Source organism: Carya illinoinensis, chromosome 5, assembly GCF_018687715.1.
Source record: "Carya illinoinensis cultivar Pawnee chromosome 5, C.illinoinensisPawnee_v1, whole genome shotgun sequence".
NCBI lineage: Eukaryota > Viridiplantae > Streptophyta > Magnoliopsida > Fagales > Juglandaceae > Carya > Carya illinoinensis.
In genome coordinates this window covers 48,631,400-48,652,972 of record NC_056756.1, presented here as the reverse complement: position 1 = coordinate 48,652,972, position 21,573 = coordinate 48,631,400, and the positions used below count along the sequence as shown (strand labels likewise).

Below are 21,573 nucleotides of genomic sequence, written 5' to 3'. Positions count from 1 at the left end.
TTCAAGATCACATGGTTAAAAATTAACCAAAACATAAATTTAGCCAAGAACATCCACACTTTGGCTTATCTGAATATCTTTTTGCATAAAATTTCATATCTTTGAAACTAACATCAAATATCTTTAAAATAATAATATAACATGTATATAAGATGCTTAGGATCCTCCAATAAAATTATCAAAGTCATTGGAATAGGTTTAGACCACCAAAGAGTTAAACTTTCTCAAAGCAGAAACTGTTTTTCCTCTTCCAGTTTCTTAGTTTCTAAATCTAAGAAAATCTTTCATCAAAACCTTTAATCATGCAAAAATACTCAACCAATAATCATATATACATGTTAACAATACTCCGTAAAAATTTCGGACTAATATCTATCCATTAGCTTGGTCAAAAACTCCAAACTATAACATATTCTCCAGTTTATCTCCCAGAATGACCTTTCTATAGTTTACACAATATTTGACTAACCAAATAATCTTCAAATGGAAAAAATAAGATATCCACGTAAACTAGACTAAAAAGGGAACAACGTATATGAAGGAGACTTTATGATAAAATATTTACAAAAGCTTCGAAATGGACGTGCAAAAGAACTCCTAAAAACTGTCTGAGAGAGAGTGTTTGATATTCTTTTAATGGAAAGTGTAAATGAAGATAAGTTCATGGGTGGTGGCTGGAGATACTTATGGACGATATATGGAAGAGGATAAGGCTGGAGTTGAGAGTTGAATGTAGGTTTTTCCTACCCAAAATATCTATTAAAGATCATCTCAAGATATTTATAACCATTAATATCTACAAAAATCAGTTTAAGATATTTTTATCTAATAATATCTATAAAAATCAGCTCAAGATATTTTTACCTAATAATATTCACGAAAATTAGCTCAAGATATTTCTTTTTTTTATCCAATAATATCCACAAAATCAGTTTAGGCTATTTTCCAAAAGTGGAGAGTAGACTTGGAAGAGTAAGGTGACTAAAATCTTTCCATGTGTCCAAATAAAACTTTCTAACTATCTCCAATAATAAAAAACACACTCCTGATACCACAGTGAGTAATAACATTAACTATACGATTAATAGATTCATGAAAACTTATAGGGTCTTCACGAGATTCCTAAAGTCAATAGAAATTTTACCGTTAAATTTCTAGCGGGCTGTTACATATGTTGCCTGAGATGGTTGTACTAAAGAAAGGTAAATTTGATGAAACATGTGATAAGGATGTGGTGGAGGCTGTTTTACAACCCTGCCAATCATTATGAAAATTTTAAGTTGGAATTGTCGGGGGCTTGAAAACCCTCGAACAGTTCAAAACCTTAGTCTTCAGATTAAGGAAAAAGTTCCTGACTTGGTTTTCCTCATGAAAACCAAATTGTGTAACCAACGTGTTCAAGGGGTGGCTAAGAAACTAAAATATGATGGGTGCATTGTAGTGGAGGCAGTAGGCAGAAGTGGTGGTCTAATGTTATTGTGGAAAGATGATGTTTGTGTTGAGTTGTTGAACTTTTCTTGTAGATATGTTAATGTGTATATAAGGAATGGGACTCGATGGCTTTTGACTTGCTTCTATGGTCATCCTGAGGTGAACCAGAGAAAGCATGGTTTTGATTTGTTTAATTCTTTTAAACCAAATGATTTGAGATGGTGTATAATTGGGGACTTCAATGAGATTTTGACAATTAATGAAAAGATGGGGAAGAGGAGGGGGGGGGGGGGGGGAGGGGAGGGATAAGGAGTGAGGGGCAGATGCAAGCATTTAGACAGGTCCTACCTAAAGGAGCTCTTTTCGATCTATGGTGGAGAGGAGACAAATTTACTTGGTCCAATCTGCATGAAGATGCCTCTTTCACTAAAGAGAGGCTTGATAGAGGATTGGTTAATTAGAAATGGAAGGATTGCTATGATGGTTATCAGGTGGACACACTCAAGGCAATATGCTCAGATTACAGACCAATACTTCTTCATTGTGTTACTACGCAAGCTGTTCAATATGTTCCTATTAGCTTCAAGTATGAAATGGCATGGAGTAGAGAAGAGGAGTGTAGCAGTGTTGTGAATATGAATGGAGAAGGAATGTTGGGGGCAGGTCTTAGCTTGCAATAGTTCAAGCAAAACTGGAGTGCTGCAGCAAGGGACTAAAACAGTGGTGCAAATCAGTACAGAAGGATAGATTGAAGCTGTTTCCTTTTTGCAAAAAGATGAGAAACCAGAGAACGTGTTAGCTCAAAAACAGCTGCACAAAGAACTAGAATTCTTATTGGAGCAAGAAAATTTGAAGTGGAAATAAAGAGTTAAGAAACATTGGTTAGAGAAAGGGGACAGAAATACAAAATTTTACCATGCTTGTGTTAATCAGAGAAGGAAGAAAAACTCAATTAAGCATATTCGTGATAGTAATAATATTCTGTTGACTGAGCCTGAAGATATTAACCTTGGTTTCTGGCAATATTTTTCAAATGTTTATTAGTCTGATCATCCTTCAAAGGAGCAAATTGAGCATTGTGTAGGGACAGCAGAACAAAATATTACTATAGAAATGAGACTCAGCTTAGATAAAGAATTTCATAGAGAAGAAGTTAAACTTGCTCTACGACAAATGTCCCCTTTCAAGGCTCATGGGCCTGATGGTTTTAGTGCGGGTTTCTTTCAAGATCATTGGGAAGTTGTTGGTGATGAAGTCTCCAAATCAGTGCTGGAATTTCTCAACAGTGGTATTATGCCTACAGGTCTCAATCATACACACATTGCCTTGGTGCCTAAGGTACATTCCCCTACTTCTATGTATGAGTTTAGACCAATTAGCTTCTGTAATGTTTTATATAAATTAATTTCTAAAGTCTTAGCTAATAGAGTAAAGGAAGTACTGTCCAAGATTATTTCTTGGAACCATAATGCTCTGGTAAGTTAATAAGTAACAATATCATGATTGCATATGAGCTCCTTCATACCATGCAGTCAAGACAAAAAGGGAAAGTTGGAAGTATGATGATTAAGCTGGACATGTCAAAGGTTTATGATAGAGTGGAGTGGGAGTATTTGGAAGCTATGCTGTTAAAATTGGGGTTTGGGGCAAGTTGGACCAAATTAATCATGACTTGTGTCACAACTGTCAGTTACTCAGTCAAGGTAAATGGGCTTCCAGGAAACACTATCATGCCTTCAAGAGGATTACGGCAAGGTGATCCTCTATCACCTTATTTGTTTCTCATTTATGCTAAGGGTTTGAGTGCCTTATTTCAACAAGCTGAACTTCATGGAGTTATAAAGGGGGTTGCAGCTTCAGGAGGTGGAATGAGAATTAACCATCTTCTATTTGTGGACGACTGTGTTATATTTTGTAGAGCAAAAGAAGAAGAATGGATAAGGGTAGAACAAGTTTTATGGAGATATGAATGTGCCTCTAGGCAAGTCCTTAATAAACAAAAGACTTCTATGCTATTTAGTAGCAATACTCACTCTACTACCTAGGAATTGATTGTTCAGTCCACTCATGGTGTGGTGTAAACTATAACAAGTACCTAGGCTTGCCAACACTAGTGGGAAGATCTAAATACAATACATTTCAAGGATTAAAAGAAAAAATATGAAGAATGATAACTAGCTGGAAGTCTGTGTTACTTTCTAAGGCTGGTAAAGAAATCTTAATAAAAAGCGTAATTCAAGCTATCCCAGATTATACTATGAGTGTTTTCAAGTTGACAAATGGTTTGTTAAAAGAGATTGAAGCTGTGATTTCTCAGTTTTGGTGGAATCACAACAAAACTACCAGGTGGTTCATTGGAAAATCTGGGAGAAGCTAGGCATGATGAAAAACAAAGGGGCGCTTGGATTCAGGAACTTAATCAGTTTTAATAAAGCTTTGTTAGCAAAGCAAGTTTGGAGAATTTTGCAAAAACCCTCCTCCTTAGTATCTCAGATCTTTAAGCACAAGTATTAGAGACACCATCACATATTGGAGTCCAATATTGGATCTTCTCCTTCTCATATTTGGAGAAGTATTTGGTCTTCTTTGAGCTTAGTGCATGCAGGAGCTGTATGAAGGGTAGGAAATGGGGAGAATATTAAAATATGGCATGATAAATGGCTCCCTCGAACTTCTTCTTATAAGATACAAACTCTCATGAATACCCTTAACTGTGATGCCAAAGTTACAGAATTGATCAACAAAGAGAAGCATGAATGGAAGACTGAGGTGGTTGAATAGTAGTTTTAGTGAGGAAAATGCACTTTTAATTAGCAGTTTACCATTAAGTCTTAGGGATGTGAAAGATCGACTCATATGGATGAATTCTCCAAAAGGGCTTTTTATTATCAAAAGTGCCTACTTTGTGGAACTTGAGATAAGCAAACAGGCTAGAGAGCAGACTTCAAGAGATTCTGATTATGGTTTGCAATGGAGGAAAATATGGCAACTACAAGTTTCTGGAAAGGTGAAGCAATTCTTATGGAAGGCTCTTCAGTATATATTACCAACAATGAGCAAGCTGTAGGGGAAAAAATTGTAGAAGATTATTCATGCCCCATCTGTACCAAAGCTGAGGAAAACACATTACATGTCTTTTGGACATGTCATGTTGCTGTAGATGTGTGGGGGGATTCAGCAAATGTCTGCAACAAGTGGCATACAGATTGTGTAGATTTTGCTAGTTTATGGAAAGAGTTAGTACAGAGGTTAAAGGAACAACAATTGACCTATGTTGTTTCTGTATTCCACAAGTTGTGGACTTGCAGGAATAAATGGGTGTTTGAACAGAAATTTCAAAGTTTAACTATTATTTACAAGTCTGCACTAGAGGAAGTTGATGTATTCAAAGAGGTAATGCAGGAAAGGAAGAGGCAATCTGCAGTTGGATCAGAGCAGCACTTTACTAATGAGCAAGTTGTGTGGGTACCGGCTTTGGATCCTTACTGCAAGGCAAGTAAGGCAAGTGGTGATGCAAAGGCAAGTAAGGCAAGTGGTGATGCAAAGGCAAGTGGTACCAGCACTTGATGCGGCTTATGATAAGGTTGCGGTCTCTATGGGAACTGGTATTATTATCAGAAAGGCAAGTGGTGATGCAAAGGTAATATTGGCTGCACCTCGATCAAATTTTTCTTCTGTAGTGCATGTAGAGAGTTATGTTTTATTAAGAGCCATGCAGCTATGCCAAGAGTTGGAGATTTCTCATGTTATTTTCGAAGGTGATGCCAAGTCAGTAATAGAGAATATCAATGTACAAGCTATTGATAGTTCTTGGACAGGTCATCTGTTGTAGGACATTCAGTTCATGTTGTCAAAGCAACCGTATTGGAGAGTAGCTTTTGTTAGAAGAGGAGGAAATAAAGCAACACATGCTACGGCTCAGTTGGCAAAAACCTTAGTGTTTGAGTTGGTATGGATTGAAGATGGTCCATGGAAGGTCTTATCTGTCATCTTGAAAGACAAAAGTTGTATTATTTCTTCATGATTAATGAGTATTTCTTCTTTTCAAAAAAAAAAAAAAAAAGAATAACTTATCAAAGATCGATCTCGACCTAGATTTGGTCAATCTGTAAGATTCCAATATATATATACATATATATATAAATAGTATGGGAACTAGATCTTACTACTGACTAGCATTTTGAAGAGCATTTACATTATATATTTTTATAAATAACTCAATTTCTTTGCGCGGTTAATTGTAACATTGTGGTTATATATATATATATATATATATATATATAATGGAACATGAGATATATCATGTTATCAGAATTTTTAGTTGACGATTCATAATTAATCAGGAAATTAAGCAGCATGCATGCATTAATTGCTTTTGACTTGAAGATTCGTGTACGTGCAACCATATTATGTATATGTAGTGGGTTTTACGACATGAAGTTCTAATGCATGGTCATGCTATGCATGCATATGCATGCTAGCTTTCGATACTAGCTAGCTAGTTTGATCTAGAGGTGAAAATTTGAATGGAAAACCGTAAAACCGGCTTGAACCAAACCGATTGGCCTGATTTTGAACTTGTCCGGTCCGGACCGGTTCCTATATTTTAAAAACAGGCTAAATTCGATCCCGGTTCTATTCTTAGCTTTTCAGCATCGAACCAAACCAATTTATAAAATATATATATAAATTAATTTTTAATATTATATAAAATATTTTTTATATGTACATATAATTTTTTTATATAATATATATAATTACATTCGTACTTGATTAAAATCAAAAAATCAGACCAAACCAGACCGAAATCTATAAAACTGAAAGTACTAGTTTATAAGGATAACGGATCCGAAATCGATTCTTAAAAATGCAAGACCGGTATACACCAGTTTAGTTCCAAAATTTATACAAAACCAGATTGAACTAAACTGATTACAACCCTAGCTCGATCTCAAGCCATAGGCTAAAGAATTATGCTGATTTATAACAATGTTAAGTCTTAAAATAAAAATAAAAAATAAAAAAATAAAAAGTCTCAAGATCGGGGAGTGCTAGCTAGTGGGATTCCCAACTCTTGGTCGTCATAAATCTTCTAGACATAATATGCTTATAATCAGTATATATATGCTGCTAATTCCATATTATTAGTCCTTCATTTTAAATAGGAAAAGCTACTGATCATACACATCCAACGGCTATGACACGTACAAGCCATGCATTATTTGTCCTATATATATATATATATATATATAGGGTGCAGGCTCCAACTCTTCGAAACATGGGGAGATATTAGCAGCTCAAGAAGTAAGAACCAACTTCCAGAGAGTTAGACATGGTGTGATATCGGTCCGGCTCATCTTCTACGGGCCCAGCTGCATCGTCAGCAGCTTAGAGAGACGAGCCGTGACCAATATCACTCTTGTATATATGCGTCTTTGTGTGTGTGTCTGTGTGTTATATTTATATATATATATATATATACATATTGATCTTGTGCTGATCCATATTTTGAGACACTGAAACCTCATCAGCAGATCACGAACGATATTGACCAATATGGTTGCGAACTGCAGGTTCCTGTCGATCGGCAATTTCTCTCCTCTTTTACGTAATCATTTTGTTTTTGTACGTGTTTCGTAGCAACCGTGTTAGTTTCAAAGCTGTGTAGAAATGAGAGATAAAACTCCTCTTCATTCATTTTGCAGGAATCAGCATAAATGGCCAGAATTAAGCTCTAAAGGTAGTTTTCAAAGTTGGGAACCATTGATCGAAACACCATAATAAAAGCTTTGTCATTAAGTCTTTATCATTTTGGGGAATCAGTGCCGAGCTAGACATTCACAACCCAATGACATCGAAATTCTTGTACAAACGTTGCTCATTCAACTCCTCCCCGCTATTAAATTCAGACAACATGTGGGTCATGCTGCATGCTATGCAGTCAGTTCTGTTACCGTTTTCCCGGCCAAATCCTCTAGTAGATCTACACTGTCATTTTCTCCTGCATTTTTTGTAAACCATAATGATCATCATTTGCAACTTATAAACAAGTGGAATGGTAAGAAATGAAGATGAGCACGTATTTAATTAATATATCGAGAACATCATAAATTGGAAAGACAAAATGTACAACAGGTTGCGAGTATAGGTTAGAAATTTGTCATGTATATAATATATGTCTACTAAATCTATGTATATAATATATGCAACGAGACTTAATGTGCAATTACATATATATCTATCCAGCCTGGAAAGAATACAAGAGCTAGGGGCTTCCCCAATAATGCACAGTACTATTTAATACTTGTTGGAATCTGCAATCTAAAGTTAAATGCACCCACGTTTTACTTTAAAACCTCAGTGGCTTGAAGTTTCCAGAGATTGCATGCAGGTGCTTCATGTGGTACAGATAATGCCTTGAAAATTCCAATTCAGAAGCCAAATATATTATTTAAGATCCAGCTTTGTAATTTATATATGAAAAATGTTATTCTCAAGCCGGTATGTAAAGCACACTTAGTAAAGTGCTTACATGGCATAATTAGATTTAGAAGATAAATTTTAAAACTTAATATATTCTCATTGAACAAATTAACAGATTGTTAAAGATATAGGACAAAATGAAAATGGAAAGTCAAGTAAATTAAAGTCAATTTCTTGTGATTAGTCAATTCATTAATTTAAGTCTTATAATCTGTTTTATACAGCTGCATAATCATGTCTGTACAACCATACATTTATTATATATAATACAAATTAAGACAGTAGTACACTACGCTGCTGTGTTCTGTAAAAAACATTTTTTCAAAACATTGTTACATATCATCGACATGACATGAGCAACGCTAATGTTAAAGAAAAGCCACATATATAATATGTAATTATGACCCCACATGCATGGCCACACCAACAAAGTAAGACTTTGGGCGTCTCATTCCAAGCACATCAATCCAACCCAGCACTGCAAGAAGAATTTTCCTCATATTTGGCCAGAGAAAATTTTCTAGTCGTTTGGTGGGAATCATACACAAAAGTTCTTTCACAGAGACCTTCATGATTAACTCTATTGTCTATGCAATGTCAACAGCTAGACCATCATGAAGTTTTAATTCATTTGAGTATATATCCTATACTTCGGCTGATGAATATTTGTTTGAATTCCTGCTTGGAAGATAATTTACCATTATTTGTTTGTTGTGTGGTATAAACTTTTGCAACATCTGGCTCAATTTCCCTTAATAAATATATATAGTTCTCTTCATCCTTTTTCAGCATCACCTAGCAGCTTAATTCAATATCAAATCTAACTAATATTGTACGCGCTCAATTCTTTGACTGATGCCCTCAATTCCTCCAACCAAAAGCAACCAGATAACAAAGAAGAGAAAATGGTTATTTATTACCAAAAAAACATGGGACATGAGAATTTTAAGGAATTCAGCTGACATCCAGATGAAGGGAAGGACTCACTAGTTCTCACCAACTTTATCTAAAGTGAACATATAAACATATCAGATGCTAATATCAAAGAGGGAGGGACTCATCAAGGAAGGGAGAGGGCGTAAAGCAATTGATCTTGAGTAAGTTCTCACTAGTGCTCTCAAGATTTTTCCAGTTCTGAATAAAATCTGGTATCGTTCTGTTAGAGGACATGGTTTTAATAAGGTATGGTTTGATAGTAAGATGAGAATTTTGAGTTTTAAGATGAAATATTAAAATATTATATTTCAATATTATTATTGTTTTGGGATTTGAAAAAATTTTAAAAAAGTTGAATTATTTATTATATTTTGTATGGGGATTTGGGAAAGTTATAATTATGAGGTGAGAATTTGAGTTTGACATGAAAATTTTGAAGGGCCAAACCATACCTAAGTGTAACTTGTGAGAGTATAATCGTCAATTGTTTGTATGTAGTATATATATTGTTGTAAATCAAAGAATGAAAGTAAGGATTCCCTCCATAAATGTCTACAGTTCCGTATAAGTTTTTACCATTTGTGACTGAATTGAGCATTAAAACATCGTTGATCCTACAATATATTAACAAGAGTTCATATGCTTGACAAAATATATACTACAGAAAAACTTACAAATCTGTCAAGTTTTTCAGCCTGCCAAGTTCCTTGGGTAAATTTCCAGTCAAATTATTTGAGGATAACATCCTGCAAGGACAAGTATTCAAGACAGATAGTCAAATCAACATTCAGAATAAAAAAACCAGTATATTCGACTAAGTAATATATAAAAATAATAATAAAATGATAACAAGGACTCACAATGTTTCCAAATTAACTAGCATCCCAAGTTCTGAGAGGACTGTTCCAGAAAATTGATTTGCTTCAAGATTCCTAATTAAAAATAAAATAAAATAAATTCATTTCGTTTGCTAGTAACTTCCCACCACGCAAACTCAAACAGTGCTGTGTTTCGTAAATATTGCGTTCAAAACAGATAAAAGACTCTGAAACAAATTAAGTTAGCTAGAAGTCATAAAATCAAGTAAGAAAAGTTAGAATGAGAGCCACTTACAACTCTATCAACAAAAGTTAATGCTTGTTCCTCATCACGTTGAAGATGAAGCGGGATGATCATCTAAAAACAGTATGAAAAGAATGTCCGAGGAAAGCCTAGAGCAACATTTAAGTGATAACTACTCCAAGAAGGTTCACCAATAATCACCACAGGAGCAAATACCAGTCTTGAAATGGTGGAATCGATTATTATCCCTGATAATTATTTCACGTTCAGCTATCTTGGAGATAAGCTTGGCTGCAATATGGCAATCCCCACAGACACGGAGATTCTTGGTAATTCTAATCTGCGTCCCTGGTTCAGTGTTCAAAATGGCAAAGACAATAGCCAACTTCTCACTATGAACGGCCAGATGACATTCCTTATCCTCCTCCTCAACATCATGTAGGGCAGAATAAGTCTCAGGAACATACCCTAATTCTTTCATCTTTCCCACTAGCACGTCTAACTCTTCATATATTTCCTTAGATTGTGGATGTGATTGGTCTCCAGCAAGAAAGGTGTGAATCCTATCATTAAGCTCAATGTTGCTGTTGCCAGGCCTTTTCTTAATTCCTTTACTCTTCATAATTGTTCGGATAGTTGCTACATCTTGCCATCTGCCAGCCTTTGCATAGATGTTGGATAACAACACGTAATAACCTGACTGCTCAGGAGCCAATTGGAAAAGGTGATCAGCAGCTAGAAGCCCAATATTCATATTCGAGTACACCCGACAGGCACTCAGCAGAGACCCCCAAACTCTCTCATTAGGCTCCACTGGCATCTGCTTGATAAAATTATAGGCCTCATCTACTTGTCCAGAACGTCCTAACAGATCTACCATGCAAGAAAAGTGTTCAATCCTTGGAATTATCCTATACTCCTCAGCCATCAATTTAAAGTAATATCGACCCTCATCCAACAGTCCCGCATGACTGCAAGCCGAGATAACTGAAACAAAGGCAATAGAATCTGGACTAAGACCCAAGTTCCGCATTTTGACAAAAAGTGCCACAGCATCACGACCTTGCCCATTAAGACCATAAGCAGAGATCATTGAGGTCCATGATGCAACATCCCGGAACTTCATTCTGTCAAATACTTCCCTCGCATCTCTTAAACTTCCACACTTAGCATACATGTCAACCAATGCATTCTCCAACAGTAAATTTGGTCGAAGTTTCTTCCTCTCAACATAGTCATGCATCCGCCTCCCTAGAGATAGAGCTGAAAGATCCCCACAAGCAGGAAGAACACTAGCAATAGTGACTGCATCTGGTTCTACCCCATATGCTTCCATCTGCAAATATAAATTAACTGCTTTCTCAGGCATTGAATTATTAACATACACTCCTATCATCACATTCCACGAAACCAGAGTCTTTTTTGTCAACTTCATGAACATCTCCTTAACGTATGTAACATTGTTAGACGTTGTGTTAGTTACAGCTGGCAACAGACTAGCCATTGTTCCAGCATCTGGTTTTAGTTTTAACACCTCCATTTCTTTACAAACCTCTAATGCATCTTCAAACCGTACATTTTGTGCATAACCAGCAACCATCGAATTCCAGGAAACCAAATCTCTATCGGGCATCTCATCAAGAACTTGCCGAGCCTCCATTAAACAACCACATTTCCCATACATTGCAACTAAACCATTCCCAATATACAAGTTCAAATCAAGCCCAACTTTTATAACAGCACCATGAATTTGCAACCCAACCCTCAAATCCTCCAACGCAGAACATGCTTTCAACACACAAGGGTATGTATAATTATCAGGCACAAATCCATGGCTAGCCATGGCTTTGTAAACAAGAAGAGCTTCACGATATAAATGGTTATTTACGTAGCTTCTTATCATGACATTAAAGAAAACAACATTCTTCTCAGGAATGTCATCAAATATGTGGCGTGTGAGACCGGGTTCCCCATGAGCTGCATAGGCCCTCATGAGTTTAATGCCAAGGGAAGGGTTTGAGTTAAAATGTTGATCAACAATGATCTTGGAATGGGTTTTCTTCAGGGTTTGAATATCTGGGTATTGGTCCAATACTTTACCACACAACTCTTCAGTGAGAACTACCCTTTTCTGGGTGAATTGGGGTTTTTGGGTTAGGAAGACTTGGCTTTGTGGTTGTCTGGCAATTGAAAAAAAGCAGGAACGATAAGCAATTGGTTTCATGAATGGGGTGGGTATCTTGAAAATGAGGTTTAGCAAGAGAGAAGTCAACCTTTAGAGATTCAGATCACATGTTTGATATTTGGTGTATCAAGCTCCATCATCATCAATGGATGTTATCCCCTTAAACTGTCCTACTAAGCCTACTTAAATGGGCCACTCTTCTCATGTACAAGAATATTTTATGGAGTCGCATATCTTGCAGTATTGTGCTATTTATCTTTACTGCATAAGGAATGCTAAGAGTTCAGTCCTCAAAAATCTTGAAGTCTTGTGCTTTTCCAGGGAGTCTTATGGCTGAGGTGTGCAGGTGGGAGAAAAAGTGCTGACAGCCAAGAGATGAGACAGCTAGGAAGGGAGACCACAATGCTAATGTGTGGCGTGAGAAATGTTGACCGAGTAAAAGATGGGAGAGTAAGCAGACTTGAAAGAGAGTGTGTCACTCCCCGTACCTGGGGGTGAACCCTTTTAACTTGAAATCCACAAAATATAAAACTTAGATACAATAATCCTCCAAAATCAAATACCTCAAAAATCCTCCCAAAGAAAGTTTGACACTACGACATATTCTCTACAATCTCACCAATTCACTTATGCCACCTGGCACTTGTTTCACATTTCTCTTATAATCCTGATATGCCATCGATTCCAATTGTCACAACCATCAACGTCATCTGAATAAAAAAAAAATGGTTGAAATAATAGGGTAAGTCCACCGACTTAATAAGCAACTAACCTATACTAGTGTGTAAACATGAGTCATTTTTAGAAGCATTGGTATTTTCATAAGCATTTCATTACAATAATAATATAGGCATAAATACCATAGGTACAAATGTATTGAAACAACATTAGAAACAAAAATAGAGGCCATGTTCATGGCAAAGTTGTACTTATCTGTGGATATCCAAGAAAAAAACATAATTCACTTTGTCACCAAAGTGACTGCACTCAAAACGAAGGCCATGTTACCCCATGGAAGGGTTGTGCATACCTACAGATAGTCAAATAGAGTGTATATCACTTTGTCACCAAAATGAATGCACACAAAACAAAGGCCATATTTACCCCTTTGACAAGTGTTAATGTCTAAAAATAGCACAATAGACCGGAAGGAGAGAGAGAGAGTCATTCCCGACCCGCTGAGACTATTCGAGCCTCAATCGGTATGGTTTGGGAGCCCCTAGAGTCAGTCTAGTACTGTTGTATGGCGTCGAGGTGTACATCCATGGCAATGAATGGAAAATAAACGTAGGGAAAGTAAAAGCGAGGGAAACACACAGATTTACGTGGTTAGGCATAATGCCTATGTCCACGGGTCGTTTGGGGGGAAATCCACTATAATATGCTTGTTTTACAATCTCTCATAGTCTCTTATCCTCATTGTACGATGGAAAACGAGGATCTATCTTCTAGTGGAGAAGTTGTTGCTAGAGCTCCACTTACGAGGTCGAAGAAGCTAGAGAAGATGTCGAGTAGCAATTTGTCCCCATGTCACCTGGAAGGAGCCCCTTAAAGTGGTCTGGTCTCTTCCCTTTATATTGTACCCCTTGCCTTCTTTCGACACATCCCCTCCCCTTTATGTCAAATCTCTTTTTTTCGCACTTGACACCTTTTTTTTCCTCAACAACCTTTTGTCCCCTCCTTCCTTCTCTCTTTCTACCCTCCTAATGAGTCCCCCCCCCCCCCCCCCCCCCCCCCCGCGCTTGGAGACCCATTATAGGCTTGAGATATTTTATTCCATCTAGTTGCTCGTGATTCTTAAGGCCAATTCACTCCAAAAGAAGGCCTTCAGAATCTTCAAGATAAAATATGCGACAGAGGTAGCCCATAGTGAGTCCTGTCTTTCTGTAGAAAAATTTCAGGAGTGAGTCCTTGGTTTTCTATTTCACTTGGTTTAAGTGATAAAAATTTCCAAACGCGAAACAAGGCGGGAGATAGGCTCAACCATGTAAGGTGCGAGCGCGGAGCTCAGCTTTGGTGGGAGATGGGCTCGACTGCATAAGGTGCGAGTGCGGAGCATGACGCCACACAACAACACCAGACTGACACCAGGTAATCCAAATTATATTGATTGAGGCCCGAATAGTCCTCAGCGGGCCAGGAATGACTCTTCCCCCCCCTTCCAGCCTGTTGTGCTATTTTTAGGCATTAACAACAGGCTTGTGCATTCTATGGATAGCCATTCAGAACATAAATCACTTTGTTATCAAAGTGATTGCACTCATAACAGATGCCATGTTTACCCTGTTATTGGGTTGTGCATTTCGTGGATGGCCGAGCAGAATATAAATCACTTTGTCACCAAAGTGATTACACTCAGAATAGAGGCCACAATTTTATCCCATGGTAGGGCCAAAAATCAAATGCCACTATTAAAACCCGTGGTTGGGCATGTAATCACAGCATATCAGAATCTTATGACTTAGGATTTCCAAACACAATGCAATAACAGAATAGTATACTGATCATATTATATCATATAATTAGATTAAATATTTCAAAATTTATGTACACAATTTATGCAGTAGTGCAGTAGAGAAACGGAGTACAAAAATTGCTTATGTCTACACCAATCAAAATGTCACATTTCAATGTTCAAATACAGAGACTAGTGCAGAAAATAACCGAGTTTGTTTTCATTACAAAATATCCAAGTTTTTCACAAACAACCTTTGTTAGTTTTAGGTAAAGTCTATAGGAGTACTGCTTCCCTGACTTTTGAAGAGTACTATCTAAGCCTTGTGACCGAATTGTAGTAGCATCACAACCTAATATAGGAAAATATCACTAACACATTAATAATTTAAAAGTACAAAACCAACCTAACTAATAAAATTTTTATAACCCCAACCATTGCACAATGGGAGCAAAAATCCATAAGCCCAAAAACAGTCAATAACCAAATAATCCACCATGGCTCCTCGAGTTTATAATGGCCCAAGTACATCGTCCAAAAACACTCCTTCACTAACAGATTAGCCCAAGCTCCATGAATTCACTTAAATCCCATTCCAACACACATCACGTTTACATTCGAACTCCCGACACATCAAAACAGCAACTCACATCTTCCAACATCAACTAAGCATTGATGTAACACCCCCTTTCCTTAAGTTAGGAATGTCACGTACATGCGTAATTAAAGCCAAACAAGAGACTTTAATCGCTACATTTTTAAGAAAATTTGACAAAGAAGGAAATAGTTACAAGGCAATTGAGGTTAAATGGCACTTTTCGTAATTATAAAGAATTGTATATAAGTTTGACTAAAAGATACAAGTCTAAGAAAATGACAAAACATGGAGTATTCTAAAACAAGGAAATAACGAAAAAAATATAACTTTAACTAAGGGCACTAACATAAGTTTAACACAAAAAATGTACTCGATTTTTCACACAAACAAAGAATGAACATCAGATTGAGAAAGAAAGGACTTGAAGGCATTTTGTATACAAACCTTTTAATGGCATTTATGTAATATCTATAAATGACATGTACTTAAAGAGAAAGTAAAAAGTAATATAACTTTTGAGCAGCATTTACATTTCTTTACAAACAACAAAGGTTACGACAAAGAGGTTTATGAGCTTACAGTGAGTGAAGGGCATAGAAGATGTAGACGGCCAAACTTGGCAGAGACCAACGACGTTAAAGTTTCTATGGTGGTAGAGAAGTTAAATGTCGCATTTTTAGATAGTGAGTTGATGGAAGATAAAAACAACTGATCACTGAGGAGGAAAGACTATGACAAAATTTACCAAGAGAGCTGCATGTAACAGAATTAAGATGGTCAAAGTCTAGAGTCACAAGGGTGCCTAAATCGACTTCTTCTGAAAGTAATGGTGAAGCACTGAGAGAAAAAAATACCCCTACCTGTCTTGATTGAGGTACATTCCATCTCAAGGACGAGATTTCTTTTAGCGGGGAAATTTGCAACAGCCAAGATTTTTATTTAAGGATTTTAAATTATTTTTATTATTGTTATTTTAATAATTTATAGTATCATTATTTATTACTAATTTTTCATTCCTAATAATGCCTTAATGTCTTTAAGATCTTTTGCGATGCCAGGACTCGGTTCGAAAGTCCCTGCACATTGTCTCGCCATCGACCCATCGACCAAGTGCAGCTAATTCCCCATGAGGTAACTGTATGATTTTCCAAGGTAAAAGAGCACCTTACCAATTTGAAATAAAAATAAATTGAAACAAAGTTCCAATAAAGGAAACCCATGGACCTTATTCTTCTCCAATCTAAGTTTTGCTCATGTCTCGAATGAATTCAAGGACATATACGAAGAAATTCTAACTATTAGTAGCAATTGTTTGTGGATTAGGAACAGTTATAATGGTTGAACCTAATGAGATAGCAATTACAACCCAAGTAATAAGTACTGGGGAATGAACTTGAAAACCTTGCCAACACAAATGTTGGCCAACTTCCACACCAAATATATGATCATAATTTTTTAATGGTAGTTCCAAAAAAAGGTACTTCCATATCAACAAAACAAATTCGTAATAATATTGGGAAAAGGAAGGGGTATTGGATACAATTGACGTTACATTCCCTCTTGGATGTTTTCTTCACTAATCTAAACGTTACGATGGCAACGGAGGACAAGTGTCGGAACCCTCAACCTTATATTTCTTCTTTCTCCTACAATTTTCTCTTACGCCGTCAATGTCCTAGGATTTCTCTCCAGCCATTCCAGCAAACAAGAAACTACCGACCGGTCATTTCCTATCAACCTCGCGTTATTTTGGTAAGCCATGACCGTCGGTCGCTCACTCTCTTCCTCTACGCTGTTTCTTTTGGGCTGAATGACACGAACCTTTTTTTTTTCTCTCAGTGCTTCACCATCACTTTTAGAAGAGGTCGATTTCGGCACCATTGTGACTCTCAACTCCAACCATCTCAGTTCTATTGCACGCAGCTCTCTTGGTAAATTTTGTCACAATCTTTCCTTAGTGATGGGTTGTTTTTATCTTCCATCAACTCATAGTCTAAACAAGCCTACATTTAACTTCTTTGCCACCACATAAACTTTACCATCGTTGGTCTCAACCAAGTTTGGCCGTCTACATCGTCTCTGCCCTTCTTTCATGGTGAGCTCATAAACCTCTCTGTCATAACCATTGTTATTTGCAAAGAAATGTCAACGCTACTCAAAAGTTATATTATTTTCTACTTTCTCTTTAAGTACATGTCATTTACATATATTACAAAAATGACATTAAAATGTTTTTATACAAAAAGCCTTCAAGCCCTTTCTTTCTCAATCTGATGTTCAATCTCTATTTGTGTGAAAAACCGAGTACCTTTTTGTGTTAAACTTACATTGGTGCCCTTACTGTAAAGTTATCTTTGTTTCTTTATTCCCTTGTGTTCCATAATACTTCATGTCTTGTCATTTTCTTAGACTTATATCTTTTAGTCAAACTTATGTACAATTCTTTATAATTACAAAAAGTACCATTTAACCTCAATTGGCGAGTAACTTTTTCCTTTTTTGTCATTAGTCTAAGTTGTTTTTCAAACTGTAGTGATTAAAGTCTCTTGCCTGGCTTTAATTACGTATGTACATGACATTCCTAACCTAAGGGAAGGGGTGTTACACATGAAATTGCTCAAACCACAATTCCAACATCCAACTAGACGGCCTAATCTTCCAGTAGGCACCAAACAAATCAGTCATGAAAACTAAGGGTAATAGCATGGGTAGAGATCGAAGGTACCATACTCAACTAGAAGCAATGGTCGGTCAATTCGAGAGTGAGGTGACGCTGCTTGGAGATGGTTTGTGGGGGTCTGAAACATTTGGCGAAATGAGGCTGTGCGGCCACCTCTGGTGGCCTCTACTAGTCACAGGGGCAATCCTATGAGAGAAAGAGAAAGAGAGACACGAAAACAAAGGAAAGAAAGGGACAACACAAACTTACCGGCGTGACAAGAAGCAACCAGCAAAGGCAAAGGATTGTGGCAGTGCGGCCTATGGAGCAAAGCCTTGGCAGCGGTGGTGCATGATAGGCTGCATCGCAATTGGGAGAAGAGAGACCAAATTGAGAGAGAGAGAGAGAGAGAGAGAGTGAGTGAGTGACCGAGGGAGGGAGGGAGAGAGATGGTCAGAGGCTTACCGGCATGGAATTGTGGTCAAACAACGAAAACGCGATGGGGCACGGATGACAAATTACAGGTTGGAGCCGCAATGGGGTAACAAACAAGAGATTGGGGAAGAAGGAGACATCAGGGCAAGAAGAAGAGGAGCTTAGGGGCTTAAACCCACAAAATGCACCATTTGGTGTTTTTTTTTTTTTTTTTTTTTTTAAGGAAAATGATACTATGCCCCTGAGTGTACCCTCTTAATTTGGCTGCTCCTGTATTTTATTTTATTTTTTAATATTTTTTTTATTTAATAGTTAAGGAATTGACTATAAGGCACCATTTGAAAAGTGAAAGTGTTTCATCTCATCTCATCATTACAACTTTTCCAAATTTTCACACAAAATATAATAAATAATTCAACTTTTACAAATTTCAAAACAATAATAATATTAAAAAATAATATTCTAACAATATTTATTCAACTTTCAACATTCATATAAAACTATCTCATTTCATCTCACTATCTAAACCGCACTTTAGTATATTGGTTTTTTTTTTTTTTTAAATTTTTAAACATGTTTAAAAAATGTTTGAAATAAAAAGCAAAAGAATAAAAAAGTACAATTTGCACTAGGAGGCATGCCCAGTGGTCAAACCTGGGTGGCATGGTAGCACTACCCTTTTTTTAAAGCCGAGCAGACTGGGCTTGGGGTCTTGTGTCTAAGCTCATAACAGGCCAGGTTCTTGCAAAGAATGATGGCTTTGGATGGCAAAGTAGAAAATCAGTGGAAACTGATTTATTTATTTATTTTTTTGATAAGTAAACGATAGTATTAATAATAATAGGCATAGCCCAAGTACACAAGAAGGTATACAAGAGGTAAGACCTATCGAGATGGCTATAGTAGTCACTAGAAACTCGTGTACATTTAGGCCATTAAAGTCTATAGCTATAGACCACAGGAATAAAGTGCTGAAAAATAAGATACAAAGCTCCTCAATTGTCCTCTCCTTATCTTCAAATGTTCGTTCATTTTGCTTTGCCAAATGCACCACATAATGCAGATAGATACCATCTTTCACACAGCTTTGATATGTAGATCTCACCCCGGCATCGCCCAACTGGCTAATAATTCAATTACTGACTTCGGCATCACCCAATTTAACCCTACTCGACGGAATACTTCACACCACAAGGCTCTAGCTGTCTCACAATGTAGCAGGAGATGATTCACTGACTCACCAACTTTCTTACACAAACAGCAACAATCAGTAATGATTACCCACCGCTTCCGCAGTTTATTGGTAGTCAGAATCATACCCAGGGCTGCTGTCCAAATGAAGAAAAGTGTTTTGGGCGACACTTTATTCCTCCACAATCTTCTCCATGGAAACGGAGCATTCGGTATATCTGTAAGGGCCTTATAATAAGAGTGAACCGAGAAAATACCCTTACCTGTATGTTTCCACCACAACTTATCTTCATGCAATCCATTCAGCTTCATAGAGTACACTAGGTTGAAAAAATCCGCAAAACTGTTTACTTCCCACTCATGTGCTGCTCTACAAAAAGTGACGTTCCAGTGAACTTGATCCCCTGAGTGAACCAAAAGGTCCGCGACCGAAGCTTCTTGATCGCAAGCCACTTGATATACAAATGGAAAAGCGTCCTTCAGTGCCTCCTCCCCACACCAAATGTCAGTCCAAAATCTTATACGTGTGCCCTCCCCCACCAAAAGTTTAGTGTGGTTGGCAAACATCCTCCATCTTCTTCTTATTTGCTTCCAAATCCCCCCTCCATACGATCCATTCCCCTCTCTAGTACACCATTCCCCCCATAGGCTGTCATATTTACTATGAACTACTAATTTCCATAATGCTTCCGGCTCCATATTAGGACACTAATTTTACTTGATGACATAAACCTCTTTTATCTAGGGGGTTGAGGGGAGGAAAAAGAAAAAGGATAAACACACAATTCATTGTTTTCACAACATTTTACACAACTATATTTTAAAACGAGGGGTATTTTTGTAAAATAACTCATAAACGTAACATCACTTTACAACAATACCCTTACTTTAAAACATAGTTGTGAAATATGTTGTAAAAAGTTTTGTATAGATATCATTACCTAAGTCCTTACCATCGATATCCAATGTCTCACACCCTCGTCAAGATCTATTTGCTTACATTGCAAATCTCCCTCAAACTCAAATAGGAAGCAGATCTATTTACCCCCCATTTTAGGGTTGTGTATTTTGCTGATAGTCAAGCAAAACATAAACCAAGTTTCACCAAAGTAATTGCACTCAGAACAGAGGCTACCATTATATCCCATAGACGGACAAGACGCCACTATTATATCCCGTAGTAGGCCGGAGGCCACTATTGTATCCCGTGGCAAGGTTGGAGACCACTATTATATTCCATAGCAAGGTCAGAGGCCAATATTGTATCACATGACAGGGTTGGAGGCCACTATTGTATCCCGTGGCAAGGCCAGGAATCAGAGCAAAACATAATCTTATGCCTCAGGGTTTTCAGATACAATGAAATAACATAAATAGCATACCAATCAGATAATATCATATAATCTGATAAAATATTTTAGAATTCATGTTCCCATTTTATTCTGTAGAGAAACAATGTTGCTTATATATACACCACCAGGCTACGACAGGACACAAAGTGTGGTAGCGAGTGTTGAGAGTTTAGTGTGGTGAATCTTGTTGGCTCACAGTGGCTCGAATAGAGGGCGTGTGGCCGCGCGGCTTGGTGTCATGATCGGTATAGAGTTCGTGACACAGATAAAACAGAGGATTAGAAAGAGAAAGGGACCAAACAAAGTGATGCAGGAAGAGAGAGAGAGAGAGAGAGAGGGCGCGTTGGAAACGTATACCAGAGAGACACCGAGACAGAGAAAAGAGGATTGAGAGGCTAACCAGCGGTTTCGTGCGACGTCGTGAATGGGGGGAGGAGCTGGGCTGCGTAGAGAGTGGCGGCCTACACACGGAGAGGAAGAGAGAGTGAGACCCAGTGTGTGTGTGTGTGTGTGTGTGTGTGTGTGTGTGTGTGAGAGAGAGAGAGAGAGAGAGAGAGAGAGGAAAGCAAGAGACTTACCGGCTTCGGCGACGGAAACTAAGGACGGAGGCGTCGGCGTGAGGCGTAAAACGGGAGAAAGATCGTGGGGAAGAGAGAGAGAGAGAGAAACCAAGAGAAGCGGACACAGAGAGAGAAAGCGAGGCGTCGAGGGGGTCTGCGCAAGAGGGGAGAGAGAGAGAGAGAGAGAGAGAGAGAGGCGTTGGGCAGGGGAAGAAGAAGAGGGGCT

General features: G+C 37.5%; 1 protein-coding gene across 6 annotated transcripts; it reads right to left on the bottom strand.

The window, feature by feature from the left end:
• Positions 1-7,102: 7,102 nt before the first annotated feature.
• LOC122308813 (putative pentatricopeptide repeat-containing protein At3g49142) lies at positions 7,103-21,534 on the bottom strand. 6 transcript variants are annotated; one of them, XM_043122051.1, is made up of 8 exons: positions 21,366-21,534; positions 21,188-21,248; positions 18,080-18,168; positions 15,730-17,995; positions 9,964-12,807; positions 9,711-9,782; positions 9,525-9,596; positions 7,103-7,432 (listed from the first exon to the last, which is right to left on the bottom strand). In XM_043122051.1, exon 5 carries the CDS (start codon positions 12,134-12,136, stop codon positions 10,100-10,102), a length of 2,037 nt encoding a protein of 678 aa, XP_042977985.1. In that variant the 5' UTR covers positions 12,137-12,807; positions 15,730-17,995; positions 18,080-18,168; positions 21,188-21,248; positions 21,366-21,534; the 3' UTR covers positions 7,103-7,432; positions 9,525-9,596; positions 9,711-9,782; positions 9,964-10,099. The 6 variants fall into 6 exon arrangements, with proteins under 6 accessions (XP_042977985.1, XP_042977983.1, XP_042977984.1 ...); XM_043122049.1 differs by having other exon boundaries at positions 15,730-18,168; XM_043122050.1 differs by lacking the exon at positions 15,730-17,995.
• Between the last annotated feature and the right edge of the window lie 39 nt (positions 21,535-21,573).